The sequence below is a fragment of the Protopterus annectens genome, chromosome 14.part0 (genome assembly GCF_019279795.1).
Source record: "Protopterus annectens isolate FY-2018-M chromosome 14.part0, PAN1.0, whole genome shotgun sequence".
Lineage (NCBI taxonomy): Eukaryota > Metazoa > Chordata > Ceratodontiformes > Protopteridae > Protopterus > Protopterus annectens.
The window spans coordinates 130,772,884-130,795,383 of record NC_056748.1 but is presented as its reverse complement, the minus strand read 5'-3'; the positions used below and the strand labels follow the sequence as shown (position 1 = coordinate 130,795,383).

Sequence of the window (22,500 nt, the reverse complement as noted above, 5' to 3'; positions counted from 1 at the left end):
GCATATCAGTGTGTGATGTGGAAGAAGAACTGCGTCAGGTTTAGCCACCCAGCAGTGCGAACCTTGGCTCTAGATGATTGTCACTGTTGAAGTAACACCCCAACCCCATGAGCAAAAATGTGAAAAAAGGGATTGAGGGTGGGTGGATGGATGGATAACTTTACCCATCTCATGGTCGATAATTATATATGTTACCGCTAATGAGAATTACCTGGGATCATACTCTAGATAATTTTAGAGGACACATGCATGGAATAAAGCATTTAGAATCTGCCTCTGTAGTACAAGGGGAAGTCCTGAGTCAAATGTCAGAGACTAACCACAGTGAAATCATATATCATCTGACTTGGATTAGTTTAGAAAGGTGCAGTACTACGTTAGAGACATGTCAGCTATTAAGTATGTTCATACAGTCTGATAATTATGTATTAACTATATACTATTACTCCCCGCCCTATGCTAATGTATGTATATCTCTTTCACTTTGTATTTGCTCTGTACAATATTTGATTACCTGCGGAGCTTTTCTCCCCGGGCCTCCACTGAAAATAAGTTTCTGACCCAGTGGACTTTCCCGGTCAACAATTGTCATTAAATAAATAACAATAAATAAAGTAATCACAAATTACCAGGAGACAGCGTGTTGATGGTCGTCTTCTCATCTTAATATAGCAGCCAGTTCACTTGACCCAAATGCTTCCCCATTATCTTGTTGGATTGAACCATCACCCACTTAATGAAGTCCGGATGCTGTAAAGGGATCAAATCTACTACTAAGCCTCATGTCAATTGCTTTTCTCAGGTCATCAAATTACACTCAACCACTGAATGTGGAGAGACTGACAGTAAATGTAGTTAGAGAAAAGTACCATGTACTCCTGGATTTTAAATGCTGCATCCCAAGAAAATCATTTAGTAATATACCTGTCATAATTACTACAACAGAAAATGAAATTTAAGGTCTTCATTCTTTGACCACAACAGGTTTACGATCCACTGCCAAGGTGCGGAATACCTATGAAATTTCAAAGCTAGAGCCTGACATTTATGTGTGGAGTGATTATTATATGTACCCTCTAAAAAGACCAGACCTGCTATTCCACAACAGCCAGATACTGTAAAGTATGCATGGAGCTAGCGATGTGTCTGTGATATTCAGCTTAAATGACTAGCACTTCTGGATCTAAACATTTTTTGAAAATCTGAAGAGTTCATCTCTCTTTTAAGTCTTCGTCATTGTAAGTACTGTTTATGACTTTTGTGGAATATCAAGAGTCCAAACGAAAGTAGATGATATATTAAACAGTGTTCTAAATTCACATCTGAGGATAAGTTATATAACTATTTACATAGAAACTAATATGTTGGTGTGCACATTTTCACAGTAAATGGATCCTTTAAATCCAGGGAAACGTGTATTACAGCACTGACGTTTGTTGTTCTGGTAGATTTTTTTCTGAGAAATTTATCTTAAATGCAGCAGTATGTCAAGTGCTAAAATTACATTAAAACATTTTTGAAACTACACTTCAAACAGTGAGAATTATTATGGATGTATGTAAGAAATAATTAAGGTACATTTGGGTCTGAAATACTTGCCTTTCACAATAGCAGATCATGTCTCATCAAACATTGAATGCTCATAAGAACAAACATAGAAATAATGATAATTTTAGATCAAATCTAAAATTATTGAAAGCCTCCTTTATTCCCTCTGAGATCACACAACAACAGGGTAAGGGCAAACTCCCTGACCCTGCAGCACTGTATTCTCATAGAAAAGGCTACAGGCAAAAACTCCATAGAAAAGAATGTTTACTCATATCAGCGTTTGCTAATATTTACAGGTTCAAAAAAAAGCATTTTCTCATATGAAGGTGTGTGTGTGTGTGTGTGTGTGTGTGTGTGTGTGTGTGTGTGTGTGTGTGTGTGTGTATATATATATATATATATATATATATATATATATATATATATATATATATATATATACACATGGGTCTATTGTGTATGAGTGAACTGCCCTAATGTCAAATGTAAAACACCAAGATGTTGGATCATACACAATAGCGAACCCCCCCCGAAAACAGTAATAGTGAGAGAAGAAAACTATTTCCCCTCCTGATATTAAAATTAGCCCCCCCCCCCCCGTAACACTAGCACCAAATTTGTCTGAATAGTGGCAGTGTTATGGGAGGGTTTTAATGATATTAAGGCGTAGAATTAGGGTTGGGGGAAGGGGCAGATTTAGGGTTAGGGTTAGCACCCATTACCTTCCTGTAACACTTCCACTACACAAGACAGACTCAGACACACAAACATTCACAAGCACGTGCAAACAACACTATGGCTATCCCCTAACTTAACCCTTACCCTAAAATACAGAATCTTGTACACAAACACACAGCATCCACATGGCCGGTCTTAGGCTTAGGCAAACTAGGCAACTGCTTAGGGTGCCGTACTGGGTGCAATTTTAATGTACTCACTTTACTTTCTTTTCCACTTCTCACCGCCTATACTGTAGCATTTACGCCCCCACCCCCCAAGTCCACAGCTGTATCCTCATCCAGAAAAATGGTGAAAGCATTCTTTTATATTAACACCCTTTATCTGAGTACTACCAATTCATAGACTAAAAGCAGTGAAGTTTCGCTGCCGTCCAGCTAACGTGGGCAGTTTGAATTACACCAGACAGAAACTTTTCTTCCAAGCAAGTTAAGTTTTATTTAGCTGTGACCTGTAGATGTGACTGGCCTGAGTCACAAGGAACATATGTCTTCATGCCATATTAAATATCAAGATCCGGATGTATTTAAAATGCAGAACACACACTGATCACACACATCTTTGCCTCTGACTATCGTTGTTCATTCACTTAACCAACATGCCATCATCCCAAAACTATGTAGCAATGTAAGTTAGAAAATGTTCTTACCCATGGCTGGCCTTACGCATAGGCGAACTAGGCAACCACCTAGGGAGGTGTACAGGGCGCAGTTTTAATGTACTCACTTTACTTTCTTTTCCACTTCTCACCACCTGTACTGTAGCTTTTACATCCCCCCTCCATAGTCCAAAGCATGATTCGCACAGCACATAGCACAGTCCCCTACTGTGTTCTTCTATTCCCTCCCCCTGCAGCTAATCAGTGGCTACTATTACTGATCATTTTTAAAGCATCCAATCAGTGATAGTTTCATACTACTGACGTCCCTGGCTACTGCTCTAATCGATAGTATAAAACTCTGATCACACCATTAATGAGATAGAGGAGGATTTATTGGCTGTCTTTACTTCTTAATTCTCTGGATGTGTGTGAGTTGACGGCCTGGTTTTCTTCACCATGCAGGTGGACAGAGAGCCACTTTATTTTGGATTTTTGTTTGTTTGTGTGCGTGCGTGATTGGGTGTGCCTTCTTTGAAGGTTGGGTGTCAGGCTGGCAACTCAGCACCGTAAAAATCTACTGCCAATCATTAGCGGATCAGAGTTCTGCTGTGGCAGCCCCTAACCAGGAAAAGCAGAAAGAAAGTTTGTGTGCTTTGCTTGCCTTAAGGTAAGTCAAGTGAGCTGTGAATTTGGACCAGACACTATTGATTAGTAGTTGAAGGTGCTCTATTGATGTGCATCAGGTGCCAGTTTACAGTTATTTGCTAGTGCGTACTATGTTTAAAGGGCTTTATTTGTAGAAGGTTAAGCCACTGTGAACGTATGCTCTTCCCTGTTTTTAGTGCTTACATGGAAGAATGATGGGGGCAGATAAGACTGCTAACTTTCCCCTTGTCTGAGTTATTCCAGTAGTCAGTCAATGTATTATTGTTACTAACCTGATGTCAACTGCAGGTCCATAGAACAGGGATAGCAAACCATTTTTTTAAAACACTTTAACTCACTCGGAGCCAGTAGCCATGTTGTCTGAGTAAATGCTCCCAAATCTGCAGCAAACCCTCTCTGCGACTCTAGATAATAATGAAATACTTAAAATCCCTCATAATATGAGCCTACCAGTTTATTCTCCGATGCATTGCTTGTATTTCTAGTTTTCCAGATTTGTTAATATTGCACATCTTCCTGCCATCTAATCAGTGCCAGTATGTTTCTGCCTTTTCTTTTGTTAAATGATTTTTAAGTATAGTGTTGCACAAAGTCTTTTTCAGGGACATGTACCAGCCTACATAGTATTGTGGTTGTAAATGGAGTTACGCAATTTCATTGGTGGGCCGTCTTCCTTGCTCATCATTATCCATGTATGTGTTGTACGCAGCGTATCACAAGGGCATATAGGCAGGGTTCTTTGCAAGTAGAAGGGTAAATCCTGTGTATGCAGTAGTGTAATGTTTCTTTCAGAATTAAAGCTAAGTCTAGATTAGACACGTGAATGCTTGTGTGACTGTATACTATATTCATTGGTGCTTTGGTAGTGAGATGTGTACTAGTAACAGTGCATGTGCATGCATTAACAATATTGGAAAACCAGAGAGTGATGGGTAAAAGTTTACCTTAAATGGCTACATAGCTAACAATACAGTAAGCTTGATGTTTTTGTCAAGTGCAGTAATGTGCTGAATAGATCTTGCTGTACACCCAAGACTGTAATTTAGCATTCTGGGTTTGTCTAGTCAGTGGTAACATCTGGTCAGCACTTAGTGGCAGACACTGGAAGTGTGGAAAGTAAGGCCATGGAACTTGTATAAAGTGTTGCTTCTAGCTACCACAGGCTTTGCTACTTTATTGACCAATAAGGATGCTCTACCTGTTAGGGGGCTGCTGCCACCCTTCTCTTATTACATCATATTTATTGTAATTAGGAGCAGAGAGGTTGCCCCCCCCCACTCCATACAGTAGTGTCTTGATTCAGTATCAACTGAGTAATTTGTAGTGGTAATTGCATATTTGGATGGTGTGATTGTTAATGCTTTGAAGGTTGCTCAGTCATAGAATTAAGTGATATTTCACTTTTTATTTGTGCAGTTTAGTTAAGTCATTTAGCAAATATGAGTCTCTGGTCTATCCTTTTGAATGCATTTACCATTTTGCCTACCAGTCACTTTTTTCCATCTGTACCACTCTATTTTGTATGCCTCCTTAGATTCCTCCGTGGTAACCAATCTCTTTTTTCTTAGGGCAAGGGCTTTTATAGAGCCAGGGAGTATCTTTTGTAGCAGTGTTACATCCCCCACATCTCTCCTCCCCACTCTCCCTATCCTTGCTTTCCTATATGAAAACCGTAGGTGTGCAAGGTGTTTTAAATAACTTTGGTCTTCTGTGCTCTCCCCTTCCATCTTTGTTTTGCCTGGCTATAGCCATATAGGCAGCCACCATTTTGCTCCTTCCAGCACATTTTACTCCAGTACAGAGTACTCCTCCTGCTCTTTTCATGTAATGTATTCAGTCTGTGTTTGCTTAAAGTTTCCTAACTCGTGCTTGACTATCACCATAGTACAATTCGCTCTTCTAAAAATTGTCTTCTGTATCTCTTCTTGTTTATCAGGGTAGAGCCCCGATCCATATGGACTGTTTTCAGGCTCAATCTGCAGTTTACAACCAGACACCAAATGGAAGAGTAGTATAAAAGTTGAGCAAACTCAAGATTTGGCCAGTCACCAGGCATTACATTCTTATTTTGGAAGTAAAGCAAATTGTTTACAAAACACAAAATGTAGAATGTCAAAATGTGTAACTGTGTCTGTATGAAGCACAGTCTTTCAAATTTAATTCATTCAGAGGAGGGGGGGTATATGTAGTAGCATGAGGTTAAGAACATCACATGAAGAGGTAAGAGAAAAGCTGTACAGTGAGGAGAAAACCTAAACCCTCAGCTGTGAAAAGGTTAGAGGAGGGCGAGAGGGGGGACGAGGGTGATAGTCGTAGAGCTGGTAAATATGTATGGAGGTGAGGAACTGTGACTCTCTGTGAGTAGTTGGCAGTTGCACGTGAGGGGCATGGGTTGAGAGGGACTGAAGGCCCTCTGGTGAGAATAATCTCTATGGTAGCTTTTATGTTTTTAATAAATAAATATAAAAAAATAATAAAAGGGTCCTCTGGAGAGTGGCCATCCAGTTAGCTTTCTCTAAGGCGGTACAGTGATCCCTTTTTGAGGGAGTTATGAATCTGCATATGTTAAGCATTTTGACATGAGGTAAGATTCTTTTGAGAGGTGAATGTGATCGGTGATGGATATGCCATATTATAGCTGTAGATCTGCCTACTAGGGATAAAAGTGGGAGTTTTTTGTCATGAATAGCTGTTTGACTTTGAATATGGTGGTGGAAGCTGACTAGGAAGTGGGAATCATCATGCTAAATAAATTATCTCTGAAGTAGTGGGCCATTATGGCTGCATACAGCTGCAACACCAGATCACAATGTATCACTGACTTTGAAGTGTGTTGACTTGACGGTTGACCTTTGAAGTGTGTTGACTTGACGGTTGACCTTTGAAGTGTGTTGACTTGACGGTTGACCTGTGAAGAACATGAAGCACACATCAGGGTAGGTAGTAATGTAATGTGTAACATTTTAGGCACTCATTGCATACTGCAGAGTTGATGCTACACCAGACTAAGTGGTGCAAGTTCTACATGTAAGCATTAATGCACCTTGTAAAATGCAATGCTATTGCTGCCTGTAGATAAAATCTTTAAATGAGCAACAGATCAAGCAGGTTTATTAAGGGGAATTCAGCCTTCACTTGCAGTTTAACTACATTACAAGGTATCTTTGTTACAGTATGACAAGGCGTTCACTAATTTTTCATGCATTTAAAAAATTGAAAGAACTGGAGTGGCTTTTATGGGAGTGACCTACCTGTGGGTGTGGCTCAAATAGGGGTGTTCCTTGAGTATGGTGTGGGTGGGGCTTAAGCAGTACTTTGCCTACGGTGCCATTTCAGCTAAGGCCGCCCTGAGCATCCATCCCTCACTCATCCCTGACCCTAACCTGTTAAGGTTACACACACAGACACACACACACTCACACTGACACTCACACTCTCACATACACTCTCACACACACTCACACCCCACTCTACCAGTATGTCATCTATCTCAAATGCAGTTCTAAGATAAGAGAATGCTTACAAGTGTTCTTCATTAACACCAAATACGAAAATGGAGACTACATATACGCTTCTCCTAGAGAGCCAGGCATGGCAGATAAGTAATACAAACAGTAACATCTCACATTTTCTCTGGAAGCACTGCCTATAAATATCTAGGCCACTCTGAGTTTCTGATAACTACAAAATAGTGTAAGTGACACTATTTTTTTTTTGCAGGAGTAGAAACCCACTATTTTATTTTTTCATAATGATCATCGGGGCAGAAGCCAGTGGAGATCTCTTGCCCAGGCATCTGTGTTAGAGTAATACTACCCAGACATCTGTGTTAGAGTAATACTACACATCAGTTTGCAGTTACGGGGAACTAGATCTGCATGCTGTTTAGACATTTTGTTAATCATGTGAGGTTGTCATAATGGGGAAACTTGACTTGGTGATGTTGCACCACCAAGTTTGTACTATAGCTCCTTCCTTTTTTGACAGTGGTCTGTTAGAGGTGAAGGTATTTATATTTAGAGTGGGAGAAGGAAGTGGTGGCTAAGTATTTTTGTAAAACTGTCAATGTGCTAAACCAGAAATTATCAAAATGTTACAGTAGTAGATGTTGTATTTTTATTTATTTGTCTATCTATCTGTCTGTCTATCTATCTATCTATCTATCTATCTATCTATCTATCTATCTATCTATCTATCTATCCATCCATCCATCCATCCATCCATCCATTTTTGACTGGGTTAGTCCTGCTAGGCTAGTAATCTCTTTTCAGGGTAGACCTGAAACAATATTTATACTACTAGCAGAAGTTTGGCCAGGGCATCAAGGATCTTACCCTACTCTTTTTGACATGTACTGTACCTTGGAATCTTTTGCATCTATACAAGCTACCACTAACTCGCGCAGGCTGGGCCTTGGTTTAATGTCTGAAGAAAGGATGATATGCTCGGGAATAGTGTACTCCCCTCAGGCTGCATTTCAGTGTCAGCAATTCATCTGCTTATGGGATAGGATCAAAAGTGATAAATTTGGTTTCATGGAAAGCAAAGAGTGGTGGTTATATGCACATCAATGCAGATAAAGAAGAAATCTAACCACTACAGACAATATGCATTTCCTGGTTTACAGTGATTTCTTTTTTTTATTTTTTATTTTTCTGTATCACTTCATCCATTGGATTCAAGCTCTGGCAGACTGAGTATGGCTCATAATTATCAGGTTTCTTGTGGTGTTATAATTGAGGGCATTTGCAATGTGAAAAAGTCTGTTCTATTTAACATAAATAAATATATACATACATACATAAATAAACATGAAAAGGACTTGAAATCCTTAGTTCATGTGGGGGGCAAAGCACCAGAAATAAGTCTTGCAGAGCTCTTATGAGTAAAAAGACTTTCGGCTTTTCTCGGTTAGGGGTTGCCACAGCAGAACTCCAGTCCGCTCATGATTGGCAGTGGATTTTTATGGTGCAGAGTTGCCAGCCCGATGCCCAACCTTCAACGAAGGCATGCCCATTCACGCTCGCACCTACCTGCATGTCTTTAACGTCACTCGACTGCGGGGAGGACATGCAGACTCCACACAGACTCCAGCCGAGAATTGAATGGGAGAACCTCTTGCTGTGAGGCGACAATGCTAACCTCTGCACCACTGCAGCTACAAAGTCAATTCATGTGGGGGACAAAACACCTGAAGTAAGTGTTACAGAGCTCTTATGAGTATGCAGGCATATTGGGATTATGTATTACAGCATTGCCACTTTTATATGTGTAGCTCATTGCTGTTTAATGAACTACTGCATTCCCATAATAAGTGTAGCGTCGGTTGCTAGTGTGTATGGTGAATGAGATATTAATGTAATTCTTAGTGTGCTGCCATTTGTACAGAGGAAAAGTTATTGTTTATAAAGACATTACAGTATATCCTTACACTAACTACCATTTCACATGAATGGCTCACCAGATCTTCTGTACTTAATGACAATACCCATGCCACCCAATCTAGGGATCTTTGACCTCTGCACTCCGAACTTAATATAATTGACTGCAAGGATATTGCATCTTGGGGGAAAGGGAAATTCCCCACCACTGACCTAATTGGAATGGAGTACTTCTGACACTCAGGTTATCCTTGTTAATTATTCTCTGCACCCCCCACCCCCACATTAGCACTTATGGGGGAAAGGGCAGAAATCTGTCATTAGCAGGTCAGAATCATCATAATGCAGACAGCAGGAATTTTTTAAATTATGTTGTAGTCATTTGCCTGCCCTGATGTGCAATAAATCACAAAAATACTCACATGTGCAGCACCCCACACATAATCCCGACTAATACTGTCCACCAGGACATATTATATTTTTATTTATTTGCACTTTATTGACCAGGTTAGTCCCACTAGGCCAGTGTCCTCTTTTCAGGGAAGACTGAATGGGATACTCTTACTGACTAGGAAAATTTGGCTAGAGCACTCAAGATCGTCCCTTATTGTTTTTTCCAGTAAGCACCATGAGATCTTTTATATCCACCATTGGATCTCAGTTTAATATTTCATCAAAGGATGTCACATTCAGGAGTGCAACATTCCTCATTATGCTGCACTGCAGTGTCCGCAATGGAAAATGAATCCAACTACAAGGAGTGGGAATAGAACCCACAACCTTCTGTATTTCCACTACAAAAAGAGGATATGCTATCTATTGAGCCATTAATACTGCATTGGGTTCTACTACATCATCAGGAAGTGCCTGCAGAAAAGGAAGCCCACGCTCTTCTCCTGAGAGAAGAGAACTGACACCTTAGTCTTCCAGCCCTTACTTTGCTGCCCTTCTAGAATCTGGAAGGCTAGTCAAACCCATGTATCTGGCAGCACTGGGTTTCTGATATTTGTGTAGTGAGTTTGGACAAAATATACATATAGTTTTCACCATGGCAGATCCCCACAGGGACTTTGAATAACTGCAGAACATACAAGAAATACATTTACATTATCAGAAATGTGTGCACCACATTTCATCACTCCTTAACTTGAAAGAAGGAAATAGGAAGCCCATGGACTTCAAATACTTCTCATCCTTTAAACTGGTACAACAAAGCTCTGTATTATAATCCAGTGTTGTAGAAAGGTGGGTCTGAGCAGGTAGTTGGTGCAATATTTTCTCATTATAGACAGCTCTCTCATCAGCTAATGTCCAGTCTTAGTCATTCAGTCTTGCTTCAAGATTATGAGAGCTTGAGGCCTGACTAGGCTCTGCACATAGGTACACTTCACAGAAGGCATGGGTGAATGTTATGCTAATCAATGCTATGTCCATTCTTTAAGATTTAGCATGAGTTGGCAATAACAGATTGACCCAAAATGGTGTTGATGGTGTGGTGATTTGTGAATAAATGTATGGGTCTATGTCATTTGATTGAAATTAAAATAATCAAAGCCATTTGACTGAAAGCTCATTTGATTGAAAAGTGTAGATGCCTATAGAAAGTATCTGATGGTGCCATTTCTTATCATAGAAGTTATTTGGGAAGTGACCCTAGCAGAGTATTTGTGGACTGCAATGGTCACCATCATGCTGTACGCCAGATCTGTAGATGACTGTGTTTTTGCACCAGCTCTGATTCACTGTGTATGGTGTCTTTTCTTTTCTCTCTGCTTGTATGAGCATGAAGCTAGTATATATAAGTAAGGGGGTGGGGGTGCAGGGTGGATTGCCCCCCCCCCGCAAAAACATTTTTATACTATATTTGTTGTGAAGGTTTTCTACCAAATAAGTTTTAAATCAAATGGGTTTGACCATTTTAGTTTCAATCAAATTAGATCCATAAATGTACACCTGGGTGGAAGGGGATCACCTACAAATAGTGTGCATACACTACTTAATCTGTCTTAATTCAAGAGGCAGTTTACAGTCTTTTTGAAATAACTGTGTTGATTTGCAAGCTCTACATTACAATAAACATACCGAGTTTTTGCAGAGGTCCTCATATGAGCCAGATAATCCGTTCTTTGCTGCAAACTGTGGAAGAACAGCTTGGTCAGGGACAATAATACCCACTAAACAGGACTGCAAGAGAGAAAAAACAAAACAAAGTTACATAAAGAAGAGGTGATAAATGCCAGTATAGCTGTGTAGTTTGCAGTTATGTGCAGTCAGCTGACCACTGTCTCTTTTGAATGTGAATGCAGGCAACACTTTCTGTATCTTGTATCAGCCTGTAGACAGTGTCCTTTATATTTGTATTGTTACCCCTAATGTGTGTGTCCATGTATGGATATCTTATGAAACATCATTACTGCGAACTCTAAACAAGACCAATGGTTTACAATGACCAAAACAATGAAATCTCTTTTTTTCATGAGCTTATGTTCTTGAAATTTTTATTGTACCTCTAAATTCTAATCTTTATCATTCCCAGTAAATTTCTGTAGATTTCTAAATAACCAAAGCAAACTAACAATAAATGCAAGTCTTGCAGAGTAAGGGAATTTGTCAGATTTTTACAATTTTTTTTCTGGTATATACATAGACATATTTTGAACATTTACCTTGACTTACCACTGCAACAATGCAAAAGCCGTCAGTTCTATCATGAACTGCACTCAGAAATCAACCTACCACTTATGAATAAATAAATGTCAGTAATGGAACAATTAATCCAATCACTTGGGAATAGAACCCACAACCTTCGGATCTTTCAGCATTAAAACAAAGTGTGCTACCTCTTCAGCCACTGATACTGTATCTGTTGACACTATTAGTATGACATTGTTGCATTTTATGTATCATGAATTTGCTATGGCAAAAAAATCTGAAGCAAGACTACTGAATACACGAATACATCGGGACAAAACAAATCAGCTCATTTAATTCTAAGACAAAAAAACTCTGGGACTATAGAACACAGAGCACAAGAAATAGTTAAGAGCAGTTGACAAGTACTACAAAATATATTTTGCTAACCATTTTCTACAAAATTTGCAAATGGTCTTCAGAATGAGCCTAAAATGCAGAATTCTTTCATATGTATCACGCAAAAGGCATGATGTTTGGAACTTAAAATTTCTTTCAGTCTTTCGGTCAGACCATCAATGTTCAAGCCACAAGTGCTTGAGCATAACTCAATCGAAGTTGTGGCTTCTTACGTCCTGTTGCTCACATCATGCAGGAATGAGATCATAGTGCTCATATGTAATTGTTTGGTAGTCAAATCTTGCAGCTCTGCAGAAAGATACCCAGGATGAACTAGTGTTCTGGAAGCTGGTGGGGGGGGGGGGGTAGGGCTGACTGCTCAATACCAACTCACTTATTACATGTAGTGGGCATTAGAAGAGCCCTACTGCAATTGCTAGCATGGTTATCAGTATAATTAATCAAATACAATGTTTTTGAAGGCCATTTTATCTGAACTAGTTTTCATTTAATTATGCTGATTCCCCGTGACTGTGGATGAAAGGATGGTTAGTTGAATGTATTAATATAGCATTATTTACACAAGTCATTGATAACTGGGTTAGAGATGGGATCTGTGTTTTGGTGAGTTATAAGGGTCAGAGCCAGGTCTTGGTTAGATCTAGGCTTAGGGGATGTACATGGTATTATGCCCTGTGGGGGCGCAATATATGACTACACATTTTGTTTGTAATTTAGAGCAGATTTGCTTTTTTTGTGTATTTTTACTAAAATGAAAAGCAGATTTGCTTTTTTTTTGTGTACTTTTACTGAAATGACTTTTCAAGGACTTGGTTTCGATTTTACTGCAGCCTATGTATACGCAAGTGTTTTGTTTCGAGAATGTTCTTTTTCGACGAGTTGACATGAAACTGATGAATCCAAGCATGACCTGAAAATAGTTGACTGATCTTCAATATTAGAAAAAATGAAATGTGTCCACCTTACTGGCAAAATACTGATCCTTATAAGGCTGATTTGCTTGATATTAAAGCAAAGGAGGGAACTCATTTTATAGTTGCTGGCATTAACAAGTATCTGTCTATTTTGTAAGACAGACCAAGACCTCAGATTTGGTCAGCACTCCCAAAAAATAGCCAAAAGCCTGTCTGCCTATACTATGGACAAATATCCTCTTAACTTGGAATCACAAATACGGACAGCTAAAACAGTGATGATATGTAAGGCTTTCTTTGGGCCTATACTAAGTATGCATTTCCCTTCAGCAGTATATAACAAATTTGAAGTGGCATATAGATTTATAGGTAGTTACTTCTAGGTATGCAGTCTAGGAGACCACTGAGGATACAGGACAAAAGTAATAAAAATTGATTAATCAGATTTATCTGCTATGGTGGTAAACTGAAATGGCTTGAATGATAACCTGGAGTGCATCAATTATAGTGTTAAACTTTTGAGCACAGCATTTTAGGCCTTTGATTTACATTACTTAATGTTACTGTACATTTAAAACTGTTGAATTTTCAGCGTACATCAGAATAAACCTATAGAGATGGAAAACAAATGCAGTCCTATCTGCCAGTTCATCTTGATTCCTTTATTTATTTCTGATCCCCTCAAAACATGGTGGTATTACTGGCTGCTACTGTCTTGTGACTTGGATTATTGATAAAAAGGATTAGAGGTGGACCAGTTAATTTTCCTGGGTTTGGAAGTTTCCATAGAACAATATTTAAATATGCTGCAGAGATTGTTTTTAAAAACACGACAGCTAAATAGTGTGCTATAGCCTGGGGAATTGTTGCATGGGGGGTGGGGTATGCTCAAATTACAGCACTGGACACATGAAAAATGCACTGCAGCAGAACAGAAACCACATAAATAGCTGGGTTGAAGAGTAATCATACAGCACATAATGTTTAAGTATGGGGTAGGTGATGGTGCATATGTTTGTATAAATTCTTGTAGACAATGTTTCTACATACTGACTGCGCAGAGTGTGGAGAATTATTGGAAGGTGTGCAGAAGGCAGGTGAAATTATATGGTTGGATACCATCTTAATTCTTTTAGGCCAGTGTGGTACTCCAAGCTTCTGATATATTGTGTCTTTTCCCCATTGGTCCACACAAAGAAACATACCAAGGCATAACTCCTTAAACAGGGACAGATCCCTACTGAGGAGGTTATACAGTATGCCCATTACATGTAAAGGGTACAACTAGTAGTTTGTTCCTAACCACTCCACTGTCCCACTTTCAGGTGAACTTGGCAACTACACCTCTTTAACCAGTGGTTATCTTGCAGTGTGAATGTTCTTATTTATACTGTTGTTAATCAGCTGTCACCACTGAAGTATTTCCTTAGTTTATTCTACATGCCCTGCTAATCTTAGTGTCCTCTATTGCCTCTGAAGCAGCTGAGCTGCTTAACTCTTATCACTAAACAACACTAGTTCCCCAAGTTAATCAGTCTGACTGGGCAGAAACCTATCCCTTTTTAGGCCCAGGGAGAAAACCTCCAGAAAAATTCCAGCATTACATAAAGAACATAGTAAACAGAGATATGCAAATAATCAACAAATATACAAAATTTAAACAGAATACCGTTAGTTAATAGCACCATGTCAAAGGCTATGAAACTTTGTTTTTCAGGGAGAAAAAGTCCAGAAAATACATTGCATAAAGAGCATAATAAACATATTTGTTAACAAGCAGTTAACAAATATGCAACATTTAAGCAACAGTATAATTATTATTAGCAGCAGCATTTAAAGAGGTATGAAACATTTGGAAATTAACTTGGTAGATGGAGAGAAAAGAAGGAAACAAGGATTAATATAAGAGGTGAGGGAGGATGTTTTGAAACAGAATGAAGAAGAGAGAGAAGTAAAGGACACGGAGGAGATTTTAGACAAATAATTACAGGTATGGTGCATAGAAAGAATAAGAGAAAGTAAAACATAGGGCATTTATTATCTATGAGTTGCACATCTATAGAGCCAGGTATCATTTAGATATTTTCTTGTTCGTGCCTTAAAACAGTTGGTGTTTACTGTGTTTCTTCAAATGAGAGGACAGGAGTTCCAAATTTTAACCAGGAAAGAGGAGTACAGTCACCAGATGAGATGTTTGCTTTAGTAAAAGTTAATAACGTTTTGTCAGTGGATCTCAGCCGTCTACTCGGGTAATAGAGTTGAAGAATGTTTTTCAGACTAGGGCGTTATTTGTCTGGGGAATAGATACTTTTATGGAAAGTGACTAGTTGGGAATGTGTAAGGTAATGCCTTAGCATGGAAAGTGACTAGTTGGGAATCTGTAAGGTAATGCCTTAGCATGGAAAGTGATTAATTGGGAATGTGTAAGGTAGTGCGTTAGCATGGAAAGCGACTAGCTGGGAATGTGTAAGGTAATGCCTTAACATGGAAACTGACCAGCTGGGAATGTGTAAGGTAATGCCTCAGCATGGAAAGTGACGAGTTAGGAATGTGTAAGGTAATGCCATAGCATGGAAAGTGACTAGTTGGGAATGTGTAAGGTAATGCCTTAACATGGAATCTGACTAGCTGGGAATGTGTAAGGTAATGCCATAGCATGGAAAGTGACTAGTTGGGAATGTGTAAGGTAATGCCTTAACATGGAATCTGACTAGCTGGGAATGTGTAAGGTAATGCCATAGCATGGAAAGTGACTAGTTGGGAATGTGTAAGTTAATGCCTTAGCTCTCATTACTGAAGTTTTTTTAAGGCCAGACAGTGATGTTTCCTTTAATGATGACTGGCATCAATTCTCCCCACCTCCTTACAGCACTTTTCCAAGAATGACAGTTGAGTGGATTGTAGATTAATTAAGATGGAAGCATGAAGTAGTGCGGGGACGAGAAGGGATAGAGCAATAGTTTTCTGGCATTATCCATGAGATATTGTCTACAGAGTGCAACCAGCTTTTGGTGGGGAGCTTTTTGCTGCTTGTTTTATATGATGATCAGATTTTAAGCTTTCGTCAATGATGAGTCCTAGTAGCTTAGTCTGACTTACTAGTGCCATGTTGGTGTTGTCAGAAGAAGTGATTTTTAAATTATTTTTGTAGTCATTTGAATGCTTTGGGGTAATAGGATCAGTTTTGTTTCATTTTTTAGGGTTAAGGAGCAGATGTGTACTCTTGGGTGAGCTGTTTTAATTTATCTATGCTTTTAGCAGAACAGATGATTTGTTGAATTGTCTGGCTACTGTAGGACAATAGCTTGTTTAGAAGGTAGGTGCAGATCCTTAATGAATATATTGAACAACAGGTGACTTAAAATAGATCCCTGAGGGACACCCACTGTAATGGGAAGGAAAGAGAGATGTCGTTTTGCCATTTCACTGCCTGTTGTCTACTTGAGAGGTAGATGGAGAACCAAGATAATGAAGTTTAATTTATACATAGACAAGCTAGTTTTTGAAGCAATTTCTGTTGGGATATCATGTTAAAATATTTGGATAAATCTAGGAAAGGTGCCGAGACTAAGTTCCCAGAGTTTTGATATTGGTTAACAGATGTTATAAAACTAAGGACAGGTGTACATATACTACAAAAAGGATGGAAGCCATGTTGTATGGTTGGGAGGGAAGGCAGTTGTTAGTGAGAAAGCTAAATAGTTGAAGATGGATACACTTCTCCAGAATTTTTGAGAGTGGACACAGTATGGCTATATGCCTAAAGGTTGAGAGCTCATTTGAGTCTACACCTTTATGGAGCGGAAGGATGTAGCATCTTTTCCACAGGGATGAGACATAGCTTTTGGTGATGGAGTGGTTGATTAAGAATGAGATAAGAAAAGAATAGGGCATCAGCAACAATTTTAAGTACTTAATGGTATGTCATCAGGGGAAGGGTGGTAGGTTTTAAGGCTAGTAACATTTTCTTGATTGTAGAAATTGAGACTGATATGAGTGCAAGTGTTTTGGGACTAACAAGTCTCAAGTTTGTCTTTGTCACTGAATGCACATTGAGGGATCTTCATCATTAATCATCTCGTAAAATTGGGAACTAATTTCTAGTAGTCTGATCTGCTACACTAATGGGAATGGACACACACACACACACACACACACACACACACACACACACACACACACACACACACACACACACACACACACACACACTCCTATACACTTGTGTCACTGCACGTCTGGACAATTCTTTTTCCATTCTTCAGTTTAATTCCTCTGATTAATTTTTGAAGTTCCTGACAGGAATTCAGGAAAAGTCACAATTTTAGTTTTGTTTGTTAAATGGTTAAACCCACTAGAGTCATAGGTTCACAGATTAATACCACACTTACATATAGAGAGACCTCAACAAGTTAGCTACACTAACCTTGTAGTTACATGCATAGACTAGATCCCTCTGGACAAACAATCACATACATTATTATTGGGCATGGATATGTGGTTATCCTATCACTGAGGCTGGCTTTAAAAATAGTCATAGGGTCATAGGAGGTTAATAGGCTAATGATCCTAGGGCCCTTACAAGCCTAGACAAGTTTTACCCTTATTTCCAGGATTAGTACCTATCACGCCTGTCCAAGAGGAACACAGGTGGAACCCCTGGAGTGAATTTAGGGTTACCCATCCAGTCGTCGAGATTGCATGTGACGAGGGCCAGTGAGGTGCTCTGCTTGACATGAAGTGGGATTCTGTTCCAAAGGTGTAGTTTTAAACTGGCCTGCCAATAGGAAATCACACAATGATCCTTCCTCCAGCAATCCCCAGCTCAGACAAGGCTATATCCACACTCTTCTACCACAAGGGTGCAGGGGAACCCTTCTTAATGTGTATCAAAAGCAGACTAGATTCAGCAAGTCTCAATCTAGTCTATGCTATCTAATCAATACTATAATGCAAAACAATTGCGGGTAATGAAGCAGGCACAGACAGAAAAAAAAAGTTAAAAAGGCACCAATTAATTCAATAAAACAGTTAAATGCAGTAAATCAGCATATTTCTGCCACGTGTGTGCATAAAACACCTTCTTAATGTAGGGTAGCTGGTTTGGAGCCCAAGTGTAACAAGATGACACAAACTACCTAAAACAGCCCTGCAACTAACAGATACAATGTCATACGGTGCAAGTAACTACCTAAAGCAGCAGCAGACAGCTTTCTGAAATAGCTGAAGTACAGTCACAGTATATAACAGAAATACTCTGATCTGCAGAAGGAGTCTGTCTTAAAGGTGGGAAAGAAACCTTCCACACCAGCAGCTGTTGTTGATCTTGGATCAGGTGCTTGTTAAACTGTCTTTTATTTGAAGGTGGAGAAGGCTAAAAGCACAGTGTCTTTCACAGTGTGAAAGTCTAAGCACAGGTTGCTGCCAAAAAGTGTGAATGAGACAGAGACAGATTTTAACCCTTCGGGGTACACTAAGTGGCTTAAACTGGCGATTTTTTTAATTAGGAATTTTTGGTGACCTTTCAGGTTGTACAAGGTACTTAGATAAGATATACACCAAAGGGGGGCAATGTTTTTAATAATGGGTCTAATAAGAGAGGAATATAAAAGAACAAGGACATCTTTTAAGCTGGATGACTTGCCCTAACAGATGAACTATATAATGTAGAATGTCTTTTTATCAATGACGAATGCATGTTGGTCCAAAGAGATCTCACTGTCTATGTAGAAATCTAGGTATCTACTAGCACATTCTGTTTTGAGGTGGGTACTAGTGATGTTAGCATTTAGAATGAGCTTGTGGTTATTGTACCAGATGTTGGCCTGATGTAGGCCCTAGCGGAGAATACGAGATGAGTATTATGGGTGAAACTGAGGACTGCATTTAATTTGCAGACTGCAGTCATCCACAAAGTTGGTTAGCCAGATTATCTGGATACTCAGTTTCACTTCTGAGAAGTAAATGCCTAATAAGAGGTGACTCAAGATGAGCCCTGTAGAACCCCACTAGTAATATCTCTGCAGCTAGAGGAGATGCCCTACACCATAACGTGAGTTCTGGCAGTGAGCCAAAATAGTATTCAGTAAACAAGGGGTTAACACAGACAGGGGCGGTTGTGTATTATATCTCCATGACAACTGGGCAAGGTTAAGATAGGTTGTGTGAACAGTCTGGCTCTTATCTTAGGCTTCCATGAGGTTATCTTTGGTTGAACAGACATGACCTACGTTTAATTAACTCAGGTTGATTAATACCAAGGGTTTGGATGTTGCATACATCATTGTTAATTACTTTAGTAATAATATGTTCCACGGCTTAGATAATATTATTAGACCACCAGTAGTTAGTTAGGGTTGGGGAATGGTGACATGAGTTGATCTAGGATGACTACAGGTGGGATAGTAAGGGTAGAAATTGGGTAACGGGGGGGGGGGGCAATGAAAAATAGAGAAGGAATGAAGCTGGATTTAGATTTGTAAGCCAGGATATAAGCTATGGCTTTCAGGTCAGGATATGCCATTGGAAATAAGATGGGAGCAGGACCAGATGTTACTTTACAGTTTCCTAATGTACCTGGAAAAGGCCTTGTGGTTAGCATTGGTATTGGTAACTACACTAAGATTATAACTAGCTTTGAAGTTCTGATGGTACACCTAAGGGTCTTGTTTAAAACATGATGTTTTAGAATGACATCTAAAAATATTTTTTTTAACAGATAGTTATGTTTTTTATATATACCTATGATTTCAATGGAAATCCAGCCATTCCTTTTTGAAAATGTTGTTTTATTACATTTTAGAAATGTAACCCTTGACATATATTCTAACGTAACAAAAAGCAGTTCAAGTAAGTAACGTCATAAAGAACTACAAAATGTTTAGAAATTAAATATAAGCTTCTCATCTGGCCAGCTGAGGCACATGGGTAACTTTATTACATAACAATGATCTTATCAGTTTGTAATATGTACAAATAAGTAAGTCTTAATGAATAACATATTACATAAAACCAGCACAGAGAAAATGAAGAGGCATGACAATAGAACAGAAGAGACAAGAAATGAAAAAACAAAAACAAAACAAGAAATCATCAGTGCTAACCCAGATTGTCACATGCTGGAAAACTAGGTGACTTGGGTCTGTCTCACCATTCCACCATTCTTCTGAATTTATCACAATTCTTGAATTCTTATGAGGGATGGGAGCAACTTCTTTAGTATATATATATATATATATATATATATATATATATATATATATATATATATATATATATATATATCCCTATCGCAACACTGACATGCCACAAAGCCGACACCCAAAACACTGACACCAAAACACCGAAAACGCACAAAACCCACAACTCACAAAACCGAACACCATAACACCGACACCCAAAACACTGACACACAAAACGTAAACTACACATTACACACAACTATACATGCACTAACCGTAACCCAAACCCTAACCTTAAGGTCTGACACTACCGCACACTTACCCTACCCGCACCCTAACCCTAACTCACTTAACCCGCCCCTAACCCAAAGACTGTCACTATTGCACACTCACCTAACCCGCGCCCTAACCCTAACTCACTTAACCCGCCCCTAACTCAAAGACTGTCACTATCGCACACTCACCAAACCGCGCCCTAACCCTAACTCACTTAACCCGCCCCTAACCCAAAGACTGTCACTATCGCACACTCACCTGATCCACGCCCTAACCCTAACTCACTTAACCCACCCCTAACCCAAAGACTGTCACTATCGCACACTTACCTAACCCGCGCCCTAACCCTAACTCACTTAACCCACCCCTATCCCTAGACTCCGTCAATATCGCACACTTACCTTACTCACACCCTAACGTCCGTCACTACCGCATACTTACACAGCCTTTTCACATGTCGGTGTTCTCAGCATCGGGGTTTTCATCCATTGGTCATCTCTGTTTTCGATCTTCTGGTGTCAGTCTTCTCATCGTCGGCGTTCTCAGCTTTCGACGTTATCAGGTAGACCCATATATATATATATATATATATATATATATATATATATATATATATATATGGGATCCGGACACATGTTCAACTAGCATATGTCCGAATTACAAAACATCGAACACACATACACAAAAGCTGTTAAAATCAAAAAGCGCTTCCGTGTATGTGTGCCTGTTTCGTAGATCGGACTGCAGTGCGGGTAGGGAAAAATTCCCTTTTCCCCCAATGTAGTGCAATTTCAGAGTGAGAATATTAAAGTGTGGGGGGGGGGTGCAGGGGGGCTCGCCCCCTGCAGAAATGTAGATTTTTTTTTTGAACTACACATACACGGAAGCGCTTTTTGATGTTAAGTGCTTTCGTGTATGTGTGTTCGATGTTTTGTGATTCGGACATATGCTAGTCGAGCATGTGTCCTAGACCCATATATATATATATATATATATATATATATATATATATATATATATATATATATATATATATATATTCATGAGGGAGTAAACCTCTGCAGAGTATACAGACGCAGTGGTAGTAGCATCATGAATCAGTTTGGCAGATGTGCCAAGTTGTGGTTGTCTAGAATATTGGTAACAGTGAGCAGTGAGCTGGCCTTACAATAATACTGGAATACAATATATTTCTGCAGGGGGGCTTCTATTAAGGCGGAAATTGCAGCTAAGTGATCAGATTTATTATCCAAGGAGGTGGGGACATGCATCATAATGCAGGAGAGGGAAAAGCTAGTGAAGATGGGATCAAGAAGAGTTAAACTTGGAGAAATCAGGCTATATGAAATCCACCCTCTCATGGGAAATGGCAATTCTAAACATATTCCATGATACTTATACATTAGAATCTAAACATATCATAGTAACAATAAGTGCACTGATTAAATTCTATATTGCTCTTAACTGGCTTAACAAAGGAAAAATTTCATGGACAGAATTTAGAAATATTGCTGTCAAATATGTATTGGCCAACAAGCTAAAAACTGTAAGTAAAAAAAAAATTGTCCTACTTTAGGAAGTATTGGGGAATCCTTATTGAAATTTTATCCGAACTGAAAAGATAATATAATAAATATTGTTACACCCTACTTTACCTTTAAATTAACTCATAGATAACTCTCCCTCAAGAATATACCCAGTGATAGTATACAACATAATTATTAAAGATAAGATTTGATCTATGAGATAAGTAAAGGATCATAAACATGGCATTAGTTTTAGCCAAATAAACAAATGCAGTATGGTTTATTGAGTGACAACCCAGTGTAAATATGTGTAAATATTGTAAATAGTTTCTCTGATAGACATAGTACAGTACTAAGATTTCTTTCCCACTTTTCTGTCTTGCATTAAGATAATTTTTACTCCATTGTTATTAACACATGATGTTTACAAGAATTTGGTTCTGAATTGATATCACTTAGTAGCAATGTTGTGTTATGACAATAGTTTTGTGTAAATTAGACCTTAGTCAAATTAGTTGTTACCCAGTATTCCGCAGGAACTATTTTATCTGTTTGTTTATAATAAGTAGAAATTTAAGCTGTACGTATGAAAAAGAAATAAAAATTTTAATTTGA

General features: G+C 38.8%; 1 protein-coding gene across 5 annotated transcripts in view; it reads right to left on the bottom strand.

Annotated features, from left to right (window-relative positions):
* The window catches only part of ACSL5 (acyl-CoA synthetase long chain family member 5), a 630,479-nt gene that overhangs the window by 28,463 nt on the left and 579,516 nt on the right, over positions 1 to 22,500 (bottom strand). For all 5 annotated transcript variants that reach the window (XM_044055842.1, XM_044055844.1, XM_044055845.1 and 2 more), the window contains exon 19: positions 11,020 to 11,121. In XM_044055842.1, coding sequence (XP_043911777.1) covers positions 11,020 to 11,121 — 102 coding nt within the window. The remainder of the gene's footprint in view (positions 1 to 11,019; positions 11,122 to 22,500) is intronic.